This window comes from Macrosteles quadrilineatus, unplaced genomic scaffold, assembly GCF_028750875.1.
Source record: "Macrosteles quadrilineatus isolate MER2022 unplaced genomic scaffold, UCM_ALF_1.0 Scaffold_1__1_contigs__length_201487025, whole genome shotgun sequence".
Lineage (NCBI taxonomy): Eukaryota > Metazoa > Arthropoda > Insecta > Hemiptera > Cicadellidae > Macrosteles > Macrosteles quadrilineatus.
Window position 1 is genome coordinate 70,852,793 of NW_026542594.1, and position 24,111 is coordinate 70,876,903.

Consider the following 24,111-nt stretch of genomic DNA (forward strand, 5'->3'; position numbering starts at 1 on the left):
TCACCACTTCCTACGTCGCGGACCTGTTTTCCTCCCTTCCCATAGCATTTTATGATTGTAGAAACCTTAATCTAATCGTCATAAACAGTTCCCACACTCCGGACTACTCGCCTTGAACTTTGCTAAATGATGTTTTTCCTTTTGTACTGTATTTGTAATTTGCTAGTATACTGTGGGTAGTTGGCTTATTATGAACACATGCTACAACTTCAAGTTTTTTGTTTACTTTTTCCTTGTTATTTAATTCAGCCAACAAGGTTACCTAGCAACCCATAAGACTAATGTTAAAAAAAAGTGATTTTCAGTTTCATTTTTCTACGTAATTAGATTTTTGTTGGCACTTCTAACTGCAGTAAACTCGTTTTTAGGCCAGAATTAAACTATTTACAACATTTGAAGAAAATCGTCGGAACCGTTTTCGAGATCTTTGTGCAAGCAAGCATACATACATACAAGCAAACATTGCTCGTATTAGAGTATAGGATTAGTTTATAGCCCAATCATAAATGGCATTTGGTTCCACAATTATTTATCTTGGCTTGGAATCAACCAGTGACCTTTAGATTTAAAGAAATGAACTATAATCATTCGCACTACCCAAAACATTTCTTTTCTGCTGATGATATGATTATCTAAAGAAAAACCTTTAAAACCATAACCTGCTTTAAATAAACGGTTTCAGCAAACCGACGCATACTTTCTCCGATTAGCTTGTCAAAAACCCTTTAAGCAATTAAAGTGGTAAGAAGTAAAAATAAATATATAATGGGGAAAATCACAAAATAGCTTTTGAACCATAACTTGTACAGCATTAGGGGTTGTGCATGGTTGTACCATTTTGTTAAGAAGAAAAAGGACTACAAAATACTACATTTCAATTTTAAATCAATCGAGCAGTATTTTTAAATATATTTTTTGAACTGTACTTTTTACAGAGATGGTGGTTGTATGGATTTGTTTGGAGTCTAAAAGACTAAAACATAGCCAATAAAATTTGAATTAAAATTTGTTGTTCTAAAAGTAAAAAAAATCAGATTTATTGGTATTTTATGGGTTTTTATGGAAAAATGACCATTAAAAATCTAGGCGTTAATTTTTATAGGGCTTAAGAATTCAAACAGCTTTAAGTGCATTAATAGTACTTTGGCAAAAAGTATATTACTGTTTCACAATTATAGGCAGAGTCACGAAATAAGACAGACTTGTTGCTCGCCACTCCCAGGCTGCCTTCTACAAAAATCGCCGGGCAAAATACCCACAATATCCCTTAATAATTGCCACCAGTACAAAAGGTTTTTGTGACGAAGTAATCTTATAATTCATTTTGATAGCCCCAGGATTGCCTGTTATGACTAATAATGGTAGAAACGCATCTTGTCAGACAATCCGTTTGTACACAAAACACAAAACGATAACAGATAGGCCTATCAATTCACGCTTGTATATATATTGCCGCAGGCAGGACTGGAAGTAAACTGAATCAGGTAATGACGGAAAGACGTGGTCTCTGGATTGGTGTTTGTGTTATCAAAAGCTGAAATTGGACTAATTCTAGGGACGGAGGAGAGTGTTGAAAATATAATGGGATTCATAATTGATTTTTACATTCAAAATTATTGACAATAATAACAAATTTACATGCTTGATGGTCTCGACATTCTACATTAGAGCAGAAAAGGAAATTTGTTAAATACTTTGAGGAGTTTGAAATATACATAAAACTATTGACAGCACAAAATTTTTTAGTGAAAACACTCAATTAATTACAAATCCCATTATATTTTCAATACTCTTCTCAGTCACTACAATAGTCCAATATCAGCTGCTGAAAACGCAGACGACAATCCAGAGACCACGTCGGTCCGTCATAACCTGAACCTGATTCAGTTTACTATACTTACTTCTACTTCCAGTCCTGCCGACGGCAATGTACGAATTGAAAGGCCTATCTGTAATCGTTTCGTGTTTTGTATTAAATGTTTGTCGTATTCTGACGACACCTCCAGAAGTGGATCTTTTTTAAATCCTGACGATAGTGGAGTTAAAGAACCACCAAAACATATGTAGCAAGTAAAATTCGACACTGGTATATTAAGGATTGCCTGGCAAGGTCCGTTTTTACCATTCTTAGAAGCTATCTTAATTACGAACGGCAAAATGTTGTTGGTGGTGATAGTGAGCTACTTAGAAACACTTTTTCGGGCTGCTTATACAAAATTATACGTTCATTATGACTGCTAGCAAAAAAATATCCCCCCCAAAAATCTAAAAATAAGTCCGCCCCCCCAAAAATTCCTGTGGCGCAAACACGCCACAGTACCCCCCTCTGGGCACCCCTGAAATGAACCTTTCATTTATGGCAACAAAGAGTAAAAATTGAACTGTCTCGGCCAGTCTTTTCTTGCTTAAAATGTAAGCCACCACAAAGTAAAAATTTTACGTTCATTTGTCGGAGATTGGATGTATCACCATGGCGCTACTGCCACTCTGTATCCGTCAAATTGGGAGGTTGATGCAAGTGGTCACGTTTGCGTTCCCTCCAGCCACTAACAGGTTCTTCGTCTTACTGGTGGCATTTAATTTAAAATTTAGATAAAATACGAAAGTTAACCTATCAACAGAAAACACTACAAAGGAATTTTGATACACTGCAATGTGAATAATCACTTTCAAACATTCACTTAATCACACCGAACTGTAACCAAAACTACATGGTAATTCAGTAAAATACGATGTAAGGTAAACAAATTCAACTATTAAAACAAATTGTTGTCAAGTCTTGTTAGGAAACTCCAGCTTTAAATATAAAGCTTTTAATATAAAATTCCAGCTTTGCTCTAGAAGTAATAAGTCCTGTAGTCTGTGGTTAAACTTAAAAACTATTTCAAACTATGTCCATATGTTTAGTTGTAAACAAAGGGAATTGAGTTTGATGGTTTAGATCAAACCATCAAACTCAATTTTTTATGGTTTGATCTAATGTCAACAGATAGCGCCGCCGTTCCCAAACTTTAGCCCTTAACTGTACTTAAGTGATGTCCTTTCTTATTATTCTGAGACGTATTTGCACATCTACGTGAAAATACCTTTAATTTGAAACCTCAAACATTAAAATCCGTCAAGCCGTTATTGAGTTATGACTGTGAAAAGAAAACTTGCGTATTAATATATAGATATCTCAAAAATATTAATAATAAAATTAAATTCACCAAAGAAACCCAACAAAAAGAAATCAATTTCCTAGATCTAACAATTTCCATCCAAAACAACAAACATTCTTTTAACATATTCAGAAAACCCACAACTACAGACATAATAATTCCTAAAAATTTGAATCATCCATGGACACACAAAATTGCAGCTTTTCATTCACTAATACACAGATTAATCAACGTTCCTTTAAATAAAGAAAACTACAAGAAAGAAGTCGACACCATAAAATATCTAGCTGAAAAAAATTGATATAGACGCAAAATGATTGATAAATCACGAAGAAAATTAAGAAAAGAAATAAATTAAACTCAATTTAGAGAATAATTTGAAACACAAAGAAGAAAAAAATTCATGTGCGTCCCAAACAACAAAAATGTAAACAAAGCAATAAGGAAAACATTCAAACACACTCCAATCAACATATACAACCCATCTGGTATCTACAAAATTAAATGCTCTGACTGTGACAACTACTACATTGGACAAACCTATCAAAATTTTAAAGTTAGATTCAACGAACACATACAAGCATATAAATCGAAGAACAAAACATCAATGAAATCAAATTTAGCAGATCATTTACTAAATTCCAAACATAAGTTTACTAATATTGAAGAAAACTTAACAAAAAAAAGACAGAGACAAATTGAATGTAAAAGAAAAAATTAATATTTATATGAACTACAAAAATACCCCCGCCGCAGCAAACCTGCAGACTAAGCGAATTTCAACTTATCTGATTACATTTTTACTAAAATATTTCCTTAAATAAGACATATTTATTCCCAATTTTAATAACATTAGATTTAACGAGTGCTTAGGTTTGCTGCTACGAGGAAGGTAAAAAGTGTTTTTTTGACTATACGTCAATAGTATAGGATGAAATAAATAAATTTGCTAAATTTTATCAACATATATCCACAAACAAATAAACTACAACAGTTTTCATTTCCTCCATAAGAATAACATGGGAATTTTATATTAAAGTTTTTTTGAATTTTCTCCGTGACCGTTAGGCATACAACAGCGCTTCAATATACTAGATTATTTCTTTTTTTAAGCTCTACAAAATGGTTTAGAAAGAAATTGCAATTTTTTTTGTTATTGTGGTAAAAAATGAGAAAAACCCCTTTTGACCCCATAAACCCCTGTTCCCATGGTCCAATTATGCTGGTTCGCAAACTCGTTCGAAGAAATGTAGGTTTACACGTTTGTACCAAATTTCATCAAAATCAGATCAATTTTGCTCGAGTTATCGCGCTAACGGACACATATATATATATAATATAATATTATATATTATATTATATATATTATATTATATTATATTATATATATTATATTATATTATATATTATAATATTATACTAGAGAACCTGGCGCACAAAATCGTTCGCAATTTAGACAAAGGAGAAGAAGGATATGTATTGATTTTTTTGATATGGCGTTTTCTCGTTTCTTGGTTTTGTTGGTAAAGCTGGTGGTAAAAGGCCTCATTGAGTTTGCCGTCTACCTGCCGTTTTTGCAGTTTCTTTTGTGAAAGTCAGTAAAAGATTCTCTTTTGATTAATTGATGATAACCTAAATGATAAAACGTTTTCACTACCACCTCTGGCTGAAGTCTGGGACTTATTTGACGTGAAAACTCTTCTTTGCATACTCAAATGTTCTTTTTTAACATCCTAACATCCTTACCCTAGAACTTGCATCCGTAGGGCATTGCTAGCTTAACACCCTTTGTACAGCGTCATCAAATGCTTCCCAGTCATGCTTCTATTTTCTCTGGCATGTCCTGATAATTTCATGAAGACTCCTTTAATTTTTTTGTACATTTCCTCCACATGTTTTTAAAGGTTATTTCTTTACCTTCCTTAATCAAGCCTGACGACTTATCAAGATTCCTGTTTAAAACAATAATGGTGTTCTCCAGAATCTTTGGGACCCACCCTTCCTAACTTCAGATATAATCAAATATTCTTTTTGGAGGTGAAATACATGTTTATAACTAATATCAATAACTTCAGATCATTATTCTTGTACACTTATCATAAAAAAGAAGAATGTATATGCCATCTCTTACAATAGATACAATTACATAAAATATATTGTTCCTTCGATATTCATATTCTCCACTCATTAAAAAAACAAGTACATTTTTATCTCTTCAAAATCTTTGTCATGTATTCATTAATTTCAATTTGAGTATAACCAGCTGTTTCAAATATTAGTGTAAATTTCAAATTATTCATCTGTTCAAATGTAAACAAACATTTTCTCCATAAGGATAACATTGAAACTTTGAAAGCCACTGGGGCAGAGCCCTGATGGAATTTCAAAGATTTGATAGATGGCAAATCTACGTGCCACACCCTATCCAACGACACCTCAAACTTGGTAATCGGATGCATAGCAGCTTCAAAACAATTATGACAAAAATATGCCTAGAGTATTAAATCTATAAATATAAAAGGCAAAGCCCTCACTGACTCACTGACTGACTGACTCACTCACTCACTCATCACTAATTCTCTTACTTCCCATTTACCTAGGAGGCTAAAATTTGGTACACTGATTCTTTAGGCATTAAATAGGAAAACTAAGCTGTTTTTATTCTGATCGGACTCTCGGGCTCCGCCCCAGTGGCTCAGGAGTTTCCCATGTTAACCTTATGAGTACTCATATTTAAATGGAATTAATGAATCTTAACAGCTGTTTCAATTAAACAAGTTGGTTCTGTTCTATGATGTTCAATAGCATTAAAGTTACAAGGATCACCAACAACACAGGGTGCTGCACTATTAGGTATTTCTTTTACATTTATGACAACAGCTAATTTGCAACCAAAAGGTGAGTGAGCGTAGCGAACGAACTTCAACCTGGAGGCGAGTTAGCGTAGCAAACGAGCTAACCTGAAGGCAAGTGAGGGCAGCGAACGCTCACTCACTTCAACCAGGACGTGATTGAGCCATGCGAACGAGCTCACTTATAAAGTTAAACGGGGCAAAGCCCGCGGGTACAGCTAGTATATATATATATATATGAATTTGAACGGATGGTGTTTTTGACCCCTCTCGGGACCTCAAAACAAAAATTTATATCCACTTGAGTGGCGCGCGACCGTGACTGCCCAAAGGTCACTTTTAGTCGGCCATGTTACCATGAGACCTACGGTAATAGCTTATTCCCTCTAAAAATAGGAAAATAGAAATAAATATGGAAAATAGAGTTATTTTATAACATATTTTAGTGATATTATAATCAGGCAAATGGAAATTCGCTCAGTCTATAGATTTGCTGCGGCAGGGGGATTATATATTACTTGGTCAGTATTCGACATGTCCAGTCACCTGTTTCCAGACATGCACTTTGTGGAGCAGTTTTGTGATAGCACGGCCTCGGTGGGAGAGACGCTATGATATTTGTAACGACTAAACCCAGTTCCGCTTATGTCTTCACCGTGGTAATTCCCGTGTACTCGCGGTTAATATTGCATTACGCATTTCTTGCACGTGGTCTCTTTACCAGTGTTTTATAACTTACCCTCGTTCTCGCTTTATGCAACATCCGTCTGACAAAGTGTTATTTCATCCAGTTCACCGCATCTCTCATCGACAGGATTTTCACAACTCTACGACTGCACTTCTTCAGCTTCAATAACACCTACACTCAGTAAAATTGGAAATCAGGTACTCTCAGCGTTTCATTTTAATACATTTTATTCATGTCACAAGAGTGCTTTAAATGTTTGTTTTCTTTACAAGACTTTCAGCTTTTAATATCTTTGAAAAATCCTAATTCCAGCTTTTATGCTGTAGTAGTCAAGCGCTGTACAGTTAACATAGCCCGCACCTTGCGTCACTATTCAAAATTTAAGATGGTCTCTGCTCTTATAAATTGGAAGTACGCAAAGTACCGTTCATTACTGTTTACACAAAAATAAAATAAACCTCATAAGACTCAGGATAAGGGCCTAGGTGGATACGGCAATGATTAAAGAATCTTAATTATTTCCTATATCCATGATTCTTTTACAACAAATTATTCCCTGTAAAATATTATTACAGCATTTCACAAATATTAGAACAGACTCAGTATTATAGATCATAAACATAAACAAATTAAGTACACCGGTAACTGAAAGAATCATAAACTAATGAAATTATAATAACATATGGTTAGACAGCTCCATTTAATTAATGTAAATAATGTTTACATTCGTGCTAGTGACATCTATAGGCGTACCGGTACTTATTTAATACGCAAGCAGGTTTTTTGTGACAATTACTCCTCCTAAACTACTGAACTGATCGACATGTTTTTGGTGTTATTGGAAAGAGCGTAACGTGAAGTTGTGCAGGAAACTTTCGTTTTAGGGAAATAATTAAAGAGTGAGGCCCTGGGGCCCTTTAAAGTTTTGTGTTTCTCCATAAGATTAACATTGGAAACAAAAACTGTTAAGAAACTCCAGCTGTTGTTAAAAATTAAAAGTGAAACGTGTTAATTGTAAACAGTCAAAAAGTTTGCTAATTTAACAGTTTGCAACAAACATTTACTGACTTGGTTGAAATGAAACATTTACTACAGAGTATTTGAATTTGGGTTGGCGTAAATATTACAATAGAAAAAAGCGAGAGAGCCTGGATAAATTGATGATATACCAAAAAGAAAATTGAAATAACACTGTGCTGCATTTCTTAATAATCATTGAAAGAGCCGATTTGCAAACTATGGAAACATAGGAAAGTCATAGAACACCGCCAAGGAGAAGAAATAATTTTTTTTAGAATTTATAATCATTACTAGCTGTTGTGCCCGTGCTTTGCAACGGGAAGAGGACACAAAATTGAAACATTTTAATCTTTACATCTGTTGCATATAATAGTTACACATCCGCCAACGCTTTTAGGAACAAAATTCAACTTTTATAGCCTTAATAGAAACGTTAAACGTTATGACTTTTAAATCTGGTAAAGTAGTGGATACCACCATTTTGGTTTTGATCAATTTTAAATCTTGTGTATGCTGATCAAAAACTGACCAAATCTTCGAATACAAATTTGACATACATGATTTACCTTCATCTCCCTTAATTACATATCTTTTAATTTATTATTGACATTTTAAATTTCAATATAATAATTTTGAAGCTGCAAAAATACAAATTATTAAATTTAAATGAACATTTTTTTTTAATTTCACTCTTCTTTATATTAAATCACAAATCCTTCCATCTTCAGTTTCTTCACTCGCAATAAATCATTAGCAAAACTAAGTCAGCTGTTATAAACTTTAGAATTATTGCTGTGCCTTATCAATACAGTCTTTTGAAATATTAACGAAACTATATCTATAGGTACTATAAGAAATTGTAAACAAATAATTTAGCATTAAATACAGCAGACAAAACTAATATGATTATCAAAGCATCAAGGACTAAAAAATGTAATAGCAAATACAGTATATGTTTCATTGCATCTCCTGATTCTACTCTACAAAAATATCAACAAACAACTTAATATACAAACTCGTTCCTTTAATCAGTTCCATCGTCCATTGCCTTTACATTTTCACAATTACCATTAAGTAAGCATAGTAACAGGATATTTCATTGATTTTAGAAACAAAAGAACACTGTGTACTGCTTAGTTTTATGATATTTTCCTTGGTTTAATTTAATCAGTGGTGTGGCAAAACACAAATAATAAATGTATCAAATACGGTAATAAAGTAAATGTGAACTGAAAGCTATTTTAAGATAAAATAAGAGTATTTTGTATTACCATTTGATAATTAAATATAGTTACACATATACAACAGATTTTAGAAAACATAAATCAACGTACAATTTAGTTATTGATGATATTCTTTAGTTTAATTTAAGCACAGGTTTAGCAAAACACAATAACTTAATTTACCTAAATATACATATAAAAAACAATGTGATGTGCAACTTATATTAAGTTAATCTAACACATGTTAAGCAGTTAGAATTTATTTAAAGTAGCCTCCAAGTTCATGCAAATCATCTATACATTGTAATTTTCATACTGTTTCCATGAAAACATATCAATTACATTATTTTCATAGCTTAGACGCTTTAAAAAATCCAAAGCAGTGCCGGAGTTGATACAGCAACGGTTATAGAATCTTTTTTTTTCTATAATCATTGGCATAGTTTTAGAATAAATAATCCATGATAAAAGGTTAGATTAAAATAAACCTACGTAGTTATGGAAAATATTATATTAAATTTCTTTGTATCAGCTGTCTGAAATTGTGAAATATGCAGTTTAGCAGTTCTTCTTGTTTACATTTAAATGTTTAAAAAAATGTAAACAAACATTGTTAGTGTTCTCACCACAGTCATGGAGACCAATCAATATTTACTTTTAAAATGTTCACCTCAGAACTTTTAAAACCAAAGGGGCAAAGCCTACGGTCAGTATCAAAATGTGAATAGTCCTATAATGGTCCTTGTCCTTGGTATGGTAACTATATTTTTGTAAAATTTAAGCCCAGTTGGTTCAGTAGTTTTTGCACCTATTAGTAACACACATACAGACAGACACCATTGAAAAATGATAAGATATTTACAAGAAATGTTGATTATATCAATCTGTTATGTACATCTTGAGTATTTCTATAATCTTTGAGTCGAATCTTTTAAAGTCATCAGAAATTATGACTGTTATTCGTTTTATAATAACACCTGTGTAATACTTAGCAATTGCTCGAATTCGAGCAACAGGTGCACTAGTCATTATTTTAAATTTATAATCCTTACCCTCTCTTTTCTAATATTCGTGCAGTATTTAATATGTTTGAACCAGCTGTGTGGAATTGTGAAATCAAAATTCATTTGACAGTTAGTTTTGCTTGTTTACATTTTTAAACTTTGTAGGTTTGTTCTTTGTTACCATGGATACCATCAATCAATATTTACTTTTAAATCTCTCACCTCAAATTTTTGAAAGCCCACGGGGCAAAGTCCTAGGACAATGTAGAAGCGGGAATTGATCTATATGTATCCTCAGAGCTGTAGCTTCATTTGTGTGCAATTTGAGCAACAGTCGGTTCAGTAGTTTTGAGATTATCTCATACAAACATACAGACACACACTTCTTTATAAAAGTATTGACAATACATAACACAATCTATACTCTTATAAAATTCAAATACCACTCAGTGACTCACTGACCACTAAATCTACTAACCATAAGAACTCAGTAATTGGAATTGAGATTCTAATTAGGCTCTAGGTTTGCAAACAGAAGCGTTTTCAAGGGATTCCATCAGGGCTCTGCCCCCGTGGCCACTTAAGTTCCCATGTTAGAGCCTTCTTGAGTGGCGCGCGACCGTGACTGCCCAAAGGCAACTTTTAGTGGGCCATGTTATCATATATAGCTTATTAAGCGAAGCGACAGCGGTGGCGAGGCACGCGACAGTCGGCGCGACTGGCCACCCTAGTATGGTTATGTTAATGTCAAAACTAATTTACTTTAAGGTAAGTGCTAGCCTCTCCTTAGTGAAATAAAATTATTTACATTCTTGTGGGATACGGGTATAAATTACCTTCTATTTTTTCTATGAATGAATATTTTCAGGAGGCAAATAATGTTACTTACGAGCGATACAATTTCAATAGTGCCAAACAAGTTGCTCAAGAATCAAGCAAGGATTACATTAACCGACTTCATGAACTTATTGGTAAATTTGAATTAGATGCCTTGGCCAATCTTTCGAAAAAGGAAATTGAGTAAAGTTTCAGAGAAAATGCTATCTTCTTTTCCTGATATTGTAAAAGGTAAAGGGTGTTTTGAAGGACACTGTGAATTTAAGCTAGATACATCAGTACGTCCTATTGTCGTGCCTCCAGGATATCCATATGGCGATGTGCTGTGGCTCTAAAGAAAGAGATAACAAGTTTGGAAGATCTAGAAGTGATAAAAAAAGTAACAGAGCCTACCGATTGGGTTATTGCTATGGTAGTTGTGAAGAAACCAAATAAATATGAATATGCATTGATCCTCATAACTCAATAAAGCAATAAAACGCCCGAACTACCAAGCACTGACTATTGAAGAGGTTGCTCCCCAGTTGAGCAAAGCCTAAATATTCAGCAAACTCGACCTCAAAGACGGATTTCTGCATGTCAAATTGACAGAAGATTCTAGTAAATTAACTAGGGGAGAGCGAGGCTAAATCGTACACCCATTTTTTTGGCCTAGAATTCAAGCTAGGTGATCTCGACAAGTGCTGGTATCTAGCAGCAGAATGCGCAAGTTTACAGTATCTGCATCGTTTTGCTATGTGTGCTAGTTTCAATGTTTCAGTAAAAAAACATGTTTCTACTAACTTGCTTCTAATTTTCGTCCAGTACTAAATAAAAAGTTAGTGAAGTAGCTTTTATTGTAGTCTATTAACTGTGAGATCATAATAAACTACATCCCTTAAGCTCTCTTTTGGTTATTAGCGATGATTGTTTAAGGTTTAAGTGATAGAATTTGAGTTTATGTTTATAAATTTCCACGAGGTACATATTGGGACTAAACCGTACAGCTCTGGTACAGGGTGCTGCTCATGTTCAGGGTGGGTCCATTCATCTTGCAGTGCTGGGGAGTCTGCAGAGAACTACATTTGTGGACTTTTTCTTCTTTCTTTTAATTTTGGTATGAAATTTTATAACTTTTTTGTAAACTTAATGTTTTTCATAAAGGTTGATTTTTGAAATGTAATTTCTTCTAAAATGTTTAAATTGTGATTCACTGTTTCTTAACTACAAACCTTTATATAGTAATAAAAAGTGTTTGTACAATAATTTGTTGCAGTACTATTATATTACTAACCTAAACAAATGATGTTTTAACTGCACGGTATAGCCCCTTCTACTGTACGGAATAGCCCCACCCCCCGGGGCCATTTCGTACAAGGTAACTTTTTTTTAATTACCAATTTTTACATGTAAAAAAATGCAATAGTTCCAAAATGTTTATATACAATCAGTAGCGAAATAATTAAATTATATATTGCTTGTATTTACATTACTTTTACTTCGTAATTTGCAATGTATCTACGAATCTCCCTTATGTGTACGGTATAGCCCCGCTCTCCCCTACATTTTGGACACCGTATAGAAGATACCTATGGTTAAGGCTACCTATTGGCATATGTTCGGCTCCAGAAGAATTCCAGCGGCGGCATGTGAATGAACAGTTTGAAGGCCTGGAAGGAGTCATTGTTATAGCAGATGATGTTGTTGTATTTGACAGTGTAGATACTGAAGAAGATGATAGGAATAAAGGAAATTAAATATATGACCCTGACAAGATTTTAACTGCGTAACAAATGTGAAGTGGAAAGTGAAAAGGTACCTCTTGTCGGTGATGCAAAATTTTCAGTACGGCTGATATAAGTAATTAAAGTCTAAAATATCGAAATTCAGGTTTTTATGGATTGTTATACCTCATTTAACCCAGAACAGGACAGTATCGGTTAAAATATTGAATCAAAGATGATTTATTTGAATGGTCGAAATAAATAATTTTGTTAGCCTCTGCATGGTCGTCAAACTATACCGTGATTTAAGACAAAAATTGGTATTGCCTTCAAAGAGTACATTAAAAGCTTTCTTTAATACCAAAATCGTTTCTTAAATAAAAAAAAACTGTTTTTATGCATATTTGAAGTTTTCAAATAGTTTTTCTCAAAATTACCCTTTTCCATAACAAAATTTCAAAGATCTATGGATAAAAAAAAAATCGTAGATGCATAAAACTTGCACCAAGTGATTCGGAATTTAATAAGGAATTCAAATATATATATATATATATATAGCTTATTCCCTATATGGCAAATTTGCTAATATAACTCAAAATCGAAAATTCCCGACGAGGGGTCCCTTTTCGCTTTCCACATCACAAATATGAAGGCACCTCAAAACAAAGAAGAACAGCAAAGATTTCTAGCATTCGTGAATTATTTAGGAAAATTTTCTGCTAAACTCTCGGATGTATCATTACGATCACTTTTAAAGGAATGTAATTTGTGGATATGGGAAAAAACTCATGATGAAAGATTTCAAAAATTAGTCCATTTGGTAACATTATCTCCAACCTTAAAATACTTTGATATAGAAAAGCCAGTAACTGTGGAGTGTGATGCTAGCCAGTTTGGATTGGGAACTTCTCTGATGCAAGATGGTAAGCCAGTGGCATACATGTCCAGGACTCTCAGAAAGGCAGAATTTTCATATGCTCTAATTGAAAAAGAATGCTTGGCAGTAGTTAATGCTCTAGAACGATTTGAACCCTACTTGTTTGGAAAACATAGTTGAATCTGATCATAAGCCATTAGAGACCATCTTCAAAAAACACTGAATTCTGTCCCAAAGCAATTGCAGAAAATGTATCTAGGACTGCAAAGATTTAATTTTGATATAATTTATAGACCAGGAAGAACCATGTTCATCACAGACTTTTTTTTTCTCGAACACCCATTAAAGGGGATAAATCGTATGAAGATAAAAGTATTCAAATCTTTTCAACAGAGTCTTAAGTGTTTTGAAAACTCCAGTTCAAGAATGTACTTAAATGTGACAGACGAAAGACTAGACCAGATCAAGAATATCAAAAAATCAGATGCAACTATGAAAAGACTAATTGACACTATATACAATGGATGGAGTAGGAAGCAACTATCTGAGGATCTCAAACAATATTGGCCATTTCGTGATGAACTAAATGTAGAGGATGGGATCATTCTCAAAGGAGAACGAATTGTGATTACAGCTTCATCACGAAAAGAAATAATACAAATAATACATTCCTCTCATCAGGGATCAGACGCATTGTATCAGACGTGAACAAGATGTGTTTTTCTGGCCCTGTTTGAGTAGAGACATAACAGATGATATAAGTCCTTGCAAGATATGCAAGATGTATGCACCAGATCAACGCAGAGAACCTTTGATACTTGAGAAAACTTCGGAGAGACCCTGGCAAAAAGTCGCCATAGATTTTTCCAGGAAGGTTTAGTTCACTATTTAATGGTTTGTGATTATTTTTCATAATTTGTTTTTAGTAAAAAGGTAACCAAATGCACAAGTGAAACCCTGATAGCATTTTGCAAAGAACTATTTGCAAGGTATGGAATACCAGAAGTGAGGTTTAACTTAAATTTTCATGTGCAAAGCCACGACGGGGTAAACTACTAATTTCTAAAACTCTGTTTAGAACTCTGTACGGAAATTAAATAAAAGAAACGTCTTATAACACTTAAAATTTTAATTTTACTAGTTTTTTAAAAGTTAATTTACTACTTTTGGTTTCTGTTGAGCACAGTATAAGGCAAAATTTTGAAAAAATTATCTAAAGTGATGTAACAGAGTTCTAAATAACTTCTTGATCAGCATTTTACGTGTTATTACATTTACGGAAAGTAAATAAAAGAAATGTCTTATAACACTTAAAATTAAAATTTTAAAAAGAAACGTGTGTTTATTAAAATTTTAAGTGTTATAAGACGTTTCTTTTATTTACTTACTCTTACTTACTTACTCTCAGGGCCATGCATATCTAAGAAGATATTTGGCCGCACCAACAAAGCCTCTCCATCTTGCTCTATCCTCTGCATCCTCCTCAGTTGCTCCTAGTCGCTCCATGTCTTTATCTACTTGGCTCCACCATTTTTGTTTTGGCCTTCCTCTCGGTCGTCTTCCTTCGGGATTTCTTAGTAAAACTAATTTTAACTTATTTTGCTCCTCTCTTCGTAAAACATGTCCAGCCCATCTAACTCTTCTACACTTAAATTCACACACCACATCTGGATCTCTGTAGAGTTCTCTCAGTTCTCTGTTGTGTCTCTTCCTCCAAGTCAACTGTTGTAGTTTGCTTGTTTATGAACATATTTTGATCATATTTGGAAAATACATATTAATTTCTTCCTAAACCACAGAATCAGTCTGTTGCAAGCGTAGAAACATCTGTTTGCCAGATTCAGTCTATTTTGAATTTCTATTTCTTCTTTGTTTTCCCTGGATAAGATAACCCCTAAGTACTTAAAATGTTCTACTTTTTCAAATTTATGGTCATCAAATTTATTTACTTTCCGTAAATGTAATAACACGTAAAATGCTGATCAAGAAGTTATTTAGAACTCTGTTACATCACTTTAGGTAATTTTTTCAAAATTTTGCCTTATACTGTGCTCAACAGAAACCAAAAATAGTAAATTAACTTTTATAAATTGTTTTTTTTTTTAGCCTTTGTCATTTCTGTTTACTCAGGCAGTATACAGCAGGGTGCATGCAAATGGGTCTATCATTGCTCTCACAGACGTAAAGCACAATGGGTGAGCTTATACAGTGTACAAACAATGACCAACCCTACTCATCAACTCACTAAACACTCTGTGTAATTGTCATATTGAAACAAAATCCCGTTTGGCTCCATTTACTGACAGTTAATCAATAATACATTCGGTGAAAGTTTTTCATATTAAATATTATAGAGCTTATATTTTAAGTTTCATTTTATGTTTATTCTGTATTTAACAGGTTCATGTGGATAATGGGAGTTTGTATTCCTATATCAGTGCGATCGCAACTTAAAAGAGGGACGCCTAGATGTACCATGTTTCTCAACAGCTTAAAGGTAAAATAACATGAACAAATCATTCTTTGCCATTCCAGTTAGTTGCCTTGATACAGTAGTTTTTTAACTGAAAACCTAAATTACGTGTGAACATTTGCTATCTACAGTAGATTCCCTCTTAACCGGACATCGGTTTAACCGGATTACAATCGGCAGAAATTACATCTCTTTAACCGGACAATTTTTATCAGCACATTGGTTTAACCGGACATAGATTGGCAGGAAGTGGGCGGTACTGAAACGACTGTTCTCGTTGGAAAGATTTGAGACCAGTGATCACGTGTCTAAATACAATGCTCTCCTAAATTTATTTGAAATATCACAGTAAACGGTCCATTTCAACGAGTTTTTGGGGACGTCGGTTTAACCGGAAAAACCGTTATCCGGACTGGCCTCGGTCCCGAGGAGTACGGACAAGTGGGAGTCTACTGTATTTCAATTTTACTACTGGTTCAGTTTTATTTTGCTAGGTTGCCATCCTTGGATAGTTTAATTCCTTGGATAGCTTGAATAACCTAGGCCTATTATACTTTATCAGCTTTATTTGATGTTAAAAGAAATTTATAACACCAATGCCACTAGGCTTGTAGGGACATAAGTCCCTAAAAAGCTTAAATGTAAAACAAATTATTGTAATATTTAAACAAACTCAGGATAAAATTATCTATGTGTCAGGATAGATATCCCTGTACAACATATCTTTTGTGTAAAAAACAGTTTGTTGTTTGTCTTTGTTTGCAGGCCCACTTTTATAAACGGGCAGACTGGGCATATGCCCAGGGGCGCCGGTGGTTGGGGGGCGCCCTGAACCACTAGGAAAAATAGGGTTTTATCAGCAGGGATTTCAAAAATAAAATGGGTGATTTCAACTTGTAGTTAAGTGATTTTCCATTATTGCAAAAATAAATAAATACAACAAAATTGAAACTACTCGACCTTCAGGTTATACCTCGTGTAGTCAAGGGAAAGGCAGGCAGCAGTGTGAACCGGGCGCACTCACTATACTATCAGAGGCAGGGAGGCCTGCATGGTGGAAGGAAAATACATAGGTGTGCTATTCCCGTCATATGCTGACGTCACTCAGATTGCAAGCACCATTTTACCATTGAGAAAAAATTATAAAAACAATAACAATCAAATCAAAACAAATAAATACTTATATGGCAATACATCAGCTGATTTTTTGTTTGCTATTTGGGTGATGTCAGCAAATTACGGGAACAGCCAAGGCCAGGTATAGTCTACAGGCCTACGGTTGATGTGCCCCTCCTCTCCCTCCCAGTCCCACCCCCATCCCCACAAGTCACCACTATCAACTACCGCGCGGCGCCACGCCAGTCCAGTACAGTAGTTGCAGCTAGTCTGGGCGCGCGGCCGCGCTAGGGCAGGGGGTGTAGAGGGGAGTGTTTATTGCTCATTTCCAAAAACATTTGGCCCACAAGGCTCTCTGGGGTTGTTCAGCGCCTCAGCGCTGTCTTCATGGCTTTGGCGTGGGAAACGGTAAGTACACAAGGGTCCGCGCGCCCAGACTAGCTACAGTAATCCTCCCTCACAGTAGTCAGTAGGTTGTGTTCATGTGCCTGCTGCACAGTCGTCAAATCAGTCACAACACAACCTAAACTGTGACAGTCACTATAAAAAATAGTCAGTGTTGACACTCACACTGCAGTTAGTGAACCAGTAGTAAATAAATAGAGAAGTTTTGATACAAGAAAGTAGGCCCATGAACAGTGAAAAATTCATTGAAAAAACTAGTGGAGCCGAGAGCCGTAAGCGGTTGGCTCAAAGAAAACAAACTCAAGAAGCAGTTTTAAAGAAAGTGAAATGTATTAACCAGTATTTCCACTGATACGGAATTGAAAACTCCCTCCCGAAACAAAACTGGTAAAAAACCACTCTAATATATAAATAAATATATATATATGCATAGACCATAGTAGAACCATGGAAAACACATACTCCCTTAGTAGAATCTCGTTCAATACGTGTGTAATGTAATGAACTGCACACTACTGTACTGAACAGTAATCAAATCACTGCGTAGTGCATTAAGCTACTGGCGCAGGGTAAGAGGCATTCGCATAGCAACTGCTGTCAAGTTCAAGTTCATTGCACTCACCCCAACCCCCTACCCACCTGCTGTGAATTTCGGCGAACTGATGAGTCAACCCCCGTTGTGTAATATACTTCGATGAACAACCCCCTTCCCTCTTTCCCTCCCTACACTGCTGTGGTCAAAACTTTTATAGTTTTATATATATATATATATATATACTATCTGTAACCCGTGGGCTTTGCCCCGTTTAACTTCTTAATTTTCAAGATGTTCTCGTTCGCATGGTTCAATCACGTCCTATTTGAAAATAAAACTTTAGACCCAGCTGAAGCAGTGAAACAGTCTAGAGCTCTTGAAATGGCTCAAGCTCAAGTCGAGAGCTATCCCAAATCTATGTACGGAATGCAAACTTGTGCAACAAATGAATTGGCAAAGCAAGCTTACTGTCAGTACCGTACGAATTCCAACTACAACAAAAGGAAGAAGCGACTGTGTCTGCTATTAAAAATGTCAATGGCAAGTGTCATTTTTGTGGGCATGACAGGCGCACTCTAGAGATCGCTGTCCAGCCAGAGAAGCAACTGATGGGAAATGTAACAAGACAGGACATCATGCGAGAGTCTGTAAAAGTAATCCTACTCAACATTTTAAAGTAAAAGAGAAGATGTCTAGTACATGAGCTGCACTAATAGCAACAACACATAATACATCTATCAATATACTTCAGCATTGTACATATACTTGAGTATCTTTTGTGTAGGCTACATAAGATGAGGATTTATTAAGTCTCAAGAGATTAATTTTGGTCTTGAAATGCATCTAACATTTAAATGTGAAGTATATTGTTTATGGCAAAGGTTCAAGATAACCCACCGTAATATCATTGCTTTATAATGTGTCCCCTTACTGAATTCTTCTCACTAAATGCAAAAATGTAATTGTTTTATGTCGGAAAAAGTCCTGAGTTTCCGGAAAATGGTATTACATTTTGGAAAAATTAAGATTAAAGGAAATGTTCTGGGGAGCGAGAGCAAAGCAAAGTTCTTGCAGTGACTAATACTTCAAGGGAAGGAAGGTATGAAGATTTTCTGAAAAATACTGGGTATTGTCTATTAGCTTAGGCAGTTTACGCTTCAAACAAATTTAAAAAAAAAAACTTTTTTCTCATTATTTCAGTCAACGATATTATTTTAACAGAAGTTAAATAAACTGCAAAACAATATTTTCGGGTCAAATTACATTTACCAAAGAACACTCCTAAGAGCATACTAATAAAGTTTCCCGAGCAAAGCTCGGTCCCCAGGTACTACTTTTATAAAAAACAAAAACAAATTATTTATTCAGCTGTTAGCTGTAATGTTTTTAAACTCCTAATTGACGTATAACAGGTGATTGTAAAGATATTTAGACAATGTAAAAGGAGTATTAGCATTATTTCCAACATATTTCTCTGTTATTATTTATCCGTTCTTAAAAAATAAGGTACCTACCTATCATTGGAAACAACATAAATTTTACTAACTTTTTTGTCTCTTGCAATTTGTTTGTAAAGTTAGCTGTTTTCGTGAAATTTGGCATCAAATATTTTAAATGGCCGCCGTTTTAAAATAGTTGATGATTTTTTAGTATAATCCTAAACAAAAATAGATCTTAATAAGATAAACATTTTTGAAAAATCTCAAAACGTTTAGCAGTTATTAATTTTTTGGTAAAAACACATAAATACAGACAGACGGAAAACAAGGCTCCACAGACCCGTGTTCCTATGTTGAAATGTGTTTGTCTTGACCTAAGCAGTAACGCTATATTATACATTTGTCCAGAGAGTTACAAGACACCCTGTATACATGTCCATTAGCTCAATAACTCAAGCAAAATTGATCCAATTTTGATGACATTTTGCATAAATGTTTAAACCTACATTAATTAAAACGAATTTGCGAACCAACATAATCAATCTATGGGAACTGGGGTTTATGGGGAGTTTTATGGGGTAAAAATGAAGTTTTCCCATTTTCCACCCTAAAAACATAAAATTTTGCAATTTCTTTCCAAACCATTTTGTATAGCTTAAAAAACAAATAATTTAGTATATTGAAGTGTTGTTGTATGCCTAACAGTTACAGAAAAAGTGTAAATTTAAAATTGCTATATTATTTTAATGAAGAATATGTGTTGTAGCTTGCTTGTCTTTTGACATATTTTGATGAAATTTGGAAAATTTGTTTACTTCATACTAAGCTATCAATATTTCAATGAAACACACTTTATTGTCTTCCCTGTAGCAGCAAACCTAAGTACTCAGCTCTTTTAAGTTTAAGCTCTTCAATGCATCTACTTCAATGCAAACTTTCTATAGTCCTCGCCACCCTAACTTGAGGCAGCCCAAGGCCGCACTAAATATACTATGTGCGGCCTCGGGCTGCATCAATAAGTTAGGGTGGCGAGGACTATAACACTATAACTCAATAACATCTGAACATATTTTAGCCAAACTTACCAAGGTTGTTTTTACAAATATTTGGATGGTTTGTACGATACAAATTTCAATTTTTGATAATGCCTACCATATATAATTTAAAAGTTACTCAAAGTTTTAAATTTTAACATTGGCCTTATTGGTTGCCATGATGGTTACAAAATAAAATAACAATGTAAATGTAAACAAAACAAATAATCATAGCATATGTTTTAAAAATACGCCTTGACCTAAACACAGTACAAAGGAAAAAAATTTGGATGATGACCACTGATCTAATAATACGGAGAAAGTCTTAAGTTTACATTTTCGTTGCAATGTGGAAACGGCCACTGATCGAATAGGTACAGTATTTTACAGATTTGATTTATGAAGCTAAATAAGGTTATAACAAATAACATTTATCTCATGTTATTGGGAATTAAAACAACTACATGAATCTACAGTTTTAAATAAATAGGTATTCTCAAATCCAATATTTTTATCCAAGCTGGCTATTATGAATATGCTTTGTTAATGTTTATTTTGGCTATTATCAACAAAACACGCGGTCTACAACTGAATTTAAACAACGCTTTCTATACTTCCCAACCAATTTTAAAAGTTGAAATATTTTTTATGCTATCATCGTGTTGGCAACACACTTGTTGTAGTGATTGTTATGTTGGCAACGACTTGGGGTATATAATTGCCCAAGTAAGTAAGGCTGAAGTATTTTTTGCGTTTGTGTTTTAAAAAAAAATGCGTATTTCGCATAAAAGTGTCATATTAAGGAAAATTTCAGATTGCATTCTCAAAAACTGTCTGATATTTTGTATAAAATGAAGCAATAAACGCCTGAAACACACGAACAACCACTTCCTGTTCCTGGCAATGTTTTAAAATAGTTGAAAGGAGAACACTTGCTTGAAAACAATTCTTTTCATATGTTAAATGATAAGTACAAGATAAACAAAAACAGATATTTTAAAGGTATGGTGAAAACTATTCATGAAATTCTCTCAAGGCAGGAATCACAGCTGAGTACACAGAGTGTTTGGAGTGTTGCAGTAGTAAACTTAAGTGGTGTATGTTATAACAGTGGTCTAGGCGTCCACACCAAGTAAACATTGAACAGTGAAATGTTAGCGAGCATTATTGTTCGTCCAGTGTGGACGCACCCTTAGACTTGTGTGTTGTAGAGGGGCTGCATTTTTATACTGTTGGGGCCAATGCTCAACACTGTCAGGGTCGAGCCACGCTGAGCACACCCAGAAGGTTTGGAGTTTTGCTGTGAGCTGTAGTAGCCTAAAAATAATTTAATGTTTATGTTACAGCGGGGCTGCACCCTCATACTGTTGGGGCTGATGCTCAACACTGTCGGGGTGGGGCCACAGCTGAGCACCCTTAGAGTGTTCGGAGTGTTACAGAGGTTTGGCATCGTCTACTTATTTGTATCCTCACTTGCCATCTTCCTCACTCATAGACCATCCAGGGACACAAGTCACCAGGTAAATCAATGTTTGGCTTTACTACCTACATCACATGGATAGTTCAATTATACACACAATATGCCTTCTAGGCTATTCTAGTTTAACTAGTGTCCCTGTTGCTCGAATTCGAGCAATTGCTAAGTATTACAGGCGTTATTTTAAAACAAATGAAAGTCATAATTTCTGATGACTTTAAAAGATTTGACTCAAAGATTATGGAAATACTTAAGATGTACCTACCTAACAGATCAATATAATCAACATTTCTTGTAAATATCTTATCATTTTTCAAAAGCTGATCTTGTTTTTTTGTGTTTTCTACAAATAGCCTTACTCATAGCCGCATTAGGTTGAAACATAGTTTGCAAATCGGCTCTTTCAATGATTACTAAGAAATGCAGCACAGTGTTAATCGATTTTTCTTTTTAGTATATCAATTTATCCAAGCTTTTTTCCATTGTAATATTTACGCCAACCCACATTCAAATAGTAAATATTTAATTTCAACCAAGTCAGTAAATGTTTGTACCAAACTGTTAAATTAGCAAACTTGTTGATTGTTTACAATTAACTTATGTTCTTCTTCTCACTTTTAATTTTTGACAACAGCTGGAGTTTTATAATAATTTTTTCCCATGCTAATCTTATGGAGAAATACAAAACTTTAAAGGGCCCAAGGGCCTCACTCTCTAATTATTTTCCTAAAAAGAAAGTTTCCTGCACAACTTCACGTTACGCTCATCCCAACGACACCAAAAACATGTCAATCGGTTCAGTAGTTTCGGAGGAGTAATTGTCACAAAAAACCTGCCACAATTAACAAACGGTCTTTATTGAATCAAAGTTAACAGTGTAAACAAGGTATTAAAAAAATACCCCCGCTGCAGCAAACCAGCCAACTAAGGTAATTTCAATTTGCCTGGATTGATTTTCAATTAATCTATTAAATAAAAATGTATGTTTAACGAGTACCAAGGTTAGCTGCTACAGGGAAACTAATAAAGTGTGTGTTTTTATTAAAATACCAATAGCTTAGTATGAAATAAATAAATCCGCCAAGTTTGATCAAAATATCCATAAACAAGCCAACAACAACATTTTACAATATTCTCCATAAGAATAACATGGGAATTTTAAATTAACATATTTTTTTATTTTCTCCGTAACCAATCACCATACAAAAACACTTATTTGATATACTAAATTATTTGTTTTTTTTAAGCTCCTTAAAAACTCTCTTTAACTCTCTTAGCTCTTTCAGAAAAATTGATACAACGCTCAGCAAATCTTTCTAATAAACTGACCAACTGGGAAAAATTTTGGCAAATTATGAATGAAAATATTTTTTTGAAAATACCCCTGAAAACGCCAGATGAAATCGATGATGCGGTAAAGTTTCTTAATTCTACAATTCAAATGTCTTGCTGGCAATCAACTCCAGGCGACAAACAAAAGAACTTGAATCATATAAACTATCCAGTTGAGATAAAGCGGAGAACAGCGGAGAAAAGAAGACTAAGAAGAATATGGCAACAGTCACTTAACCAAAGGGATAAAGCCAATTTAAATAAAGCTTCTCAAGATCTAAAACAAGTGCTAAAGAATCTTAAAAATAAATGGTTTTGTGATTTTACTGCAAATTTGTCTCCAACTGAAAGTACAAACTATTCTTTGTGGAAGGTTACTAAGACAATGAAACAAACTAAAACTCCAGTACTCCCTCTACTTAAACCCAACGGGTCATGGGCCAGAAGTAACGAAGAGAAAGCGATTTTGTTTGCTGACCACCTTTCAACAGTGTTCACGCCAAATACAAATTTGAATAACAACTACCAAGAAATTGAAGAATTCCTCGACTCCCCCAATCAGATGTCATTGCCGATATCTCAGGTTCAATCTTCTAAAGTGATAAACGTTATTAAGGGATAAAACTGCACAAAGCCCCTGGGTATGATTTTATTACAGGAAAGATTCTCAAGGAACTTCCAAGAAAAGCAATTTTATTCTTTACTCTAATTTTCAATTCCATTTTGTGAACTGAGCATTTCCCTGCTCAATGGAAAACATCTGAAATTATAATGATTCAAACGCCTGGAAAACCGCCAAATGACCAAACCATCAAAGTTAGTTAGTACCGGCCTATCAGTCTCCTCCCCATTGCCTCAAAGGTTTTTGAAAAACTTCTTTTAAAGCGACTTCGTTTTGTGATTGATGAGTTCAGGGCCGGAACAAAGGGGGGGCA

General features: G+C 34.4%; 1 protein-coding gene across 2 annotated transcripts in view; it reads left to right on the top strand.

Moving 5' to 3' along the window:
* The window catches only part of LOC128983554 (heparan-alpha-glucosaminide N-acetyltransferase), a 178,335-nt gene that overhangs the window by 83,625 nt on the left and 70,599 nt on the right, over nt 1-24,111 (top strand). For both annotated transcript variants that reach the window (XM_054402867.1, XM_054402868.1), the window contains 2 exons: nt 15,766-15,862; nt 21,714-21,887. In XM_054402867.1, the coding sequence (XP_054258842.1) occupies nt 15,766-15,862; nt 21,714-21,887 (271 nt within the window). The remainder of the gene's footprint in view (nt 1-15,765; nt 15,863-21,713; nt 21,888-24,111) is intronic.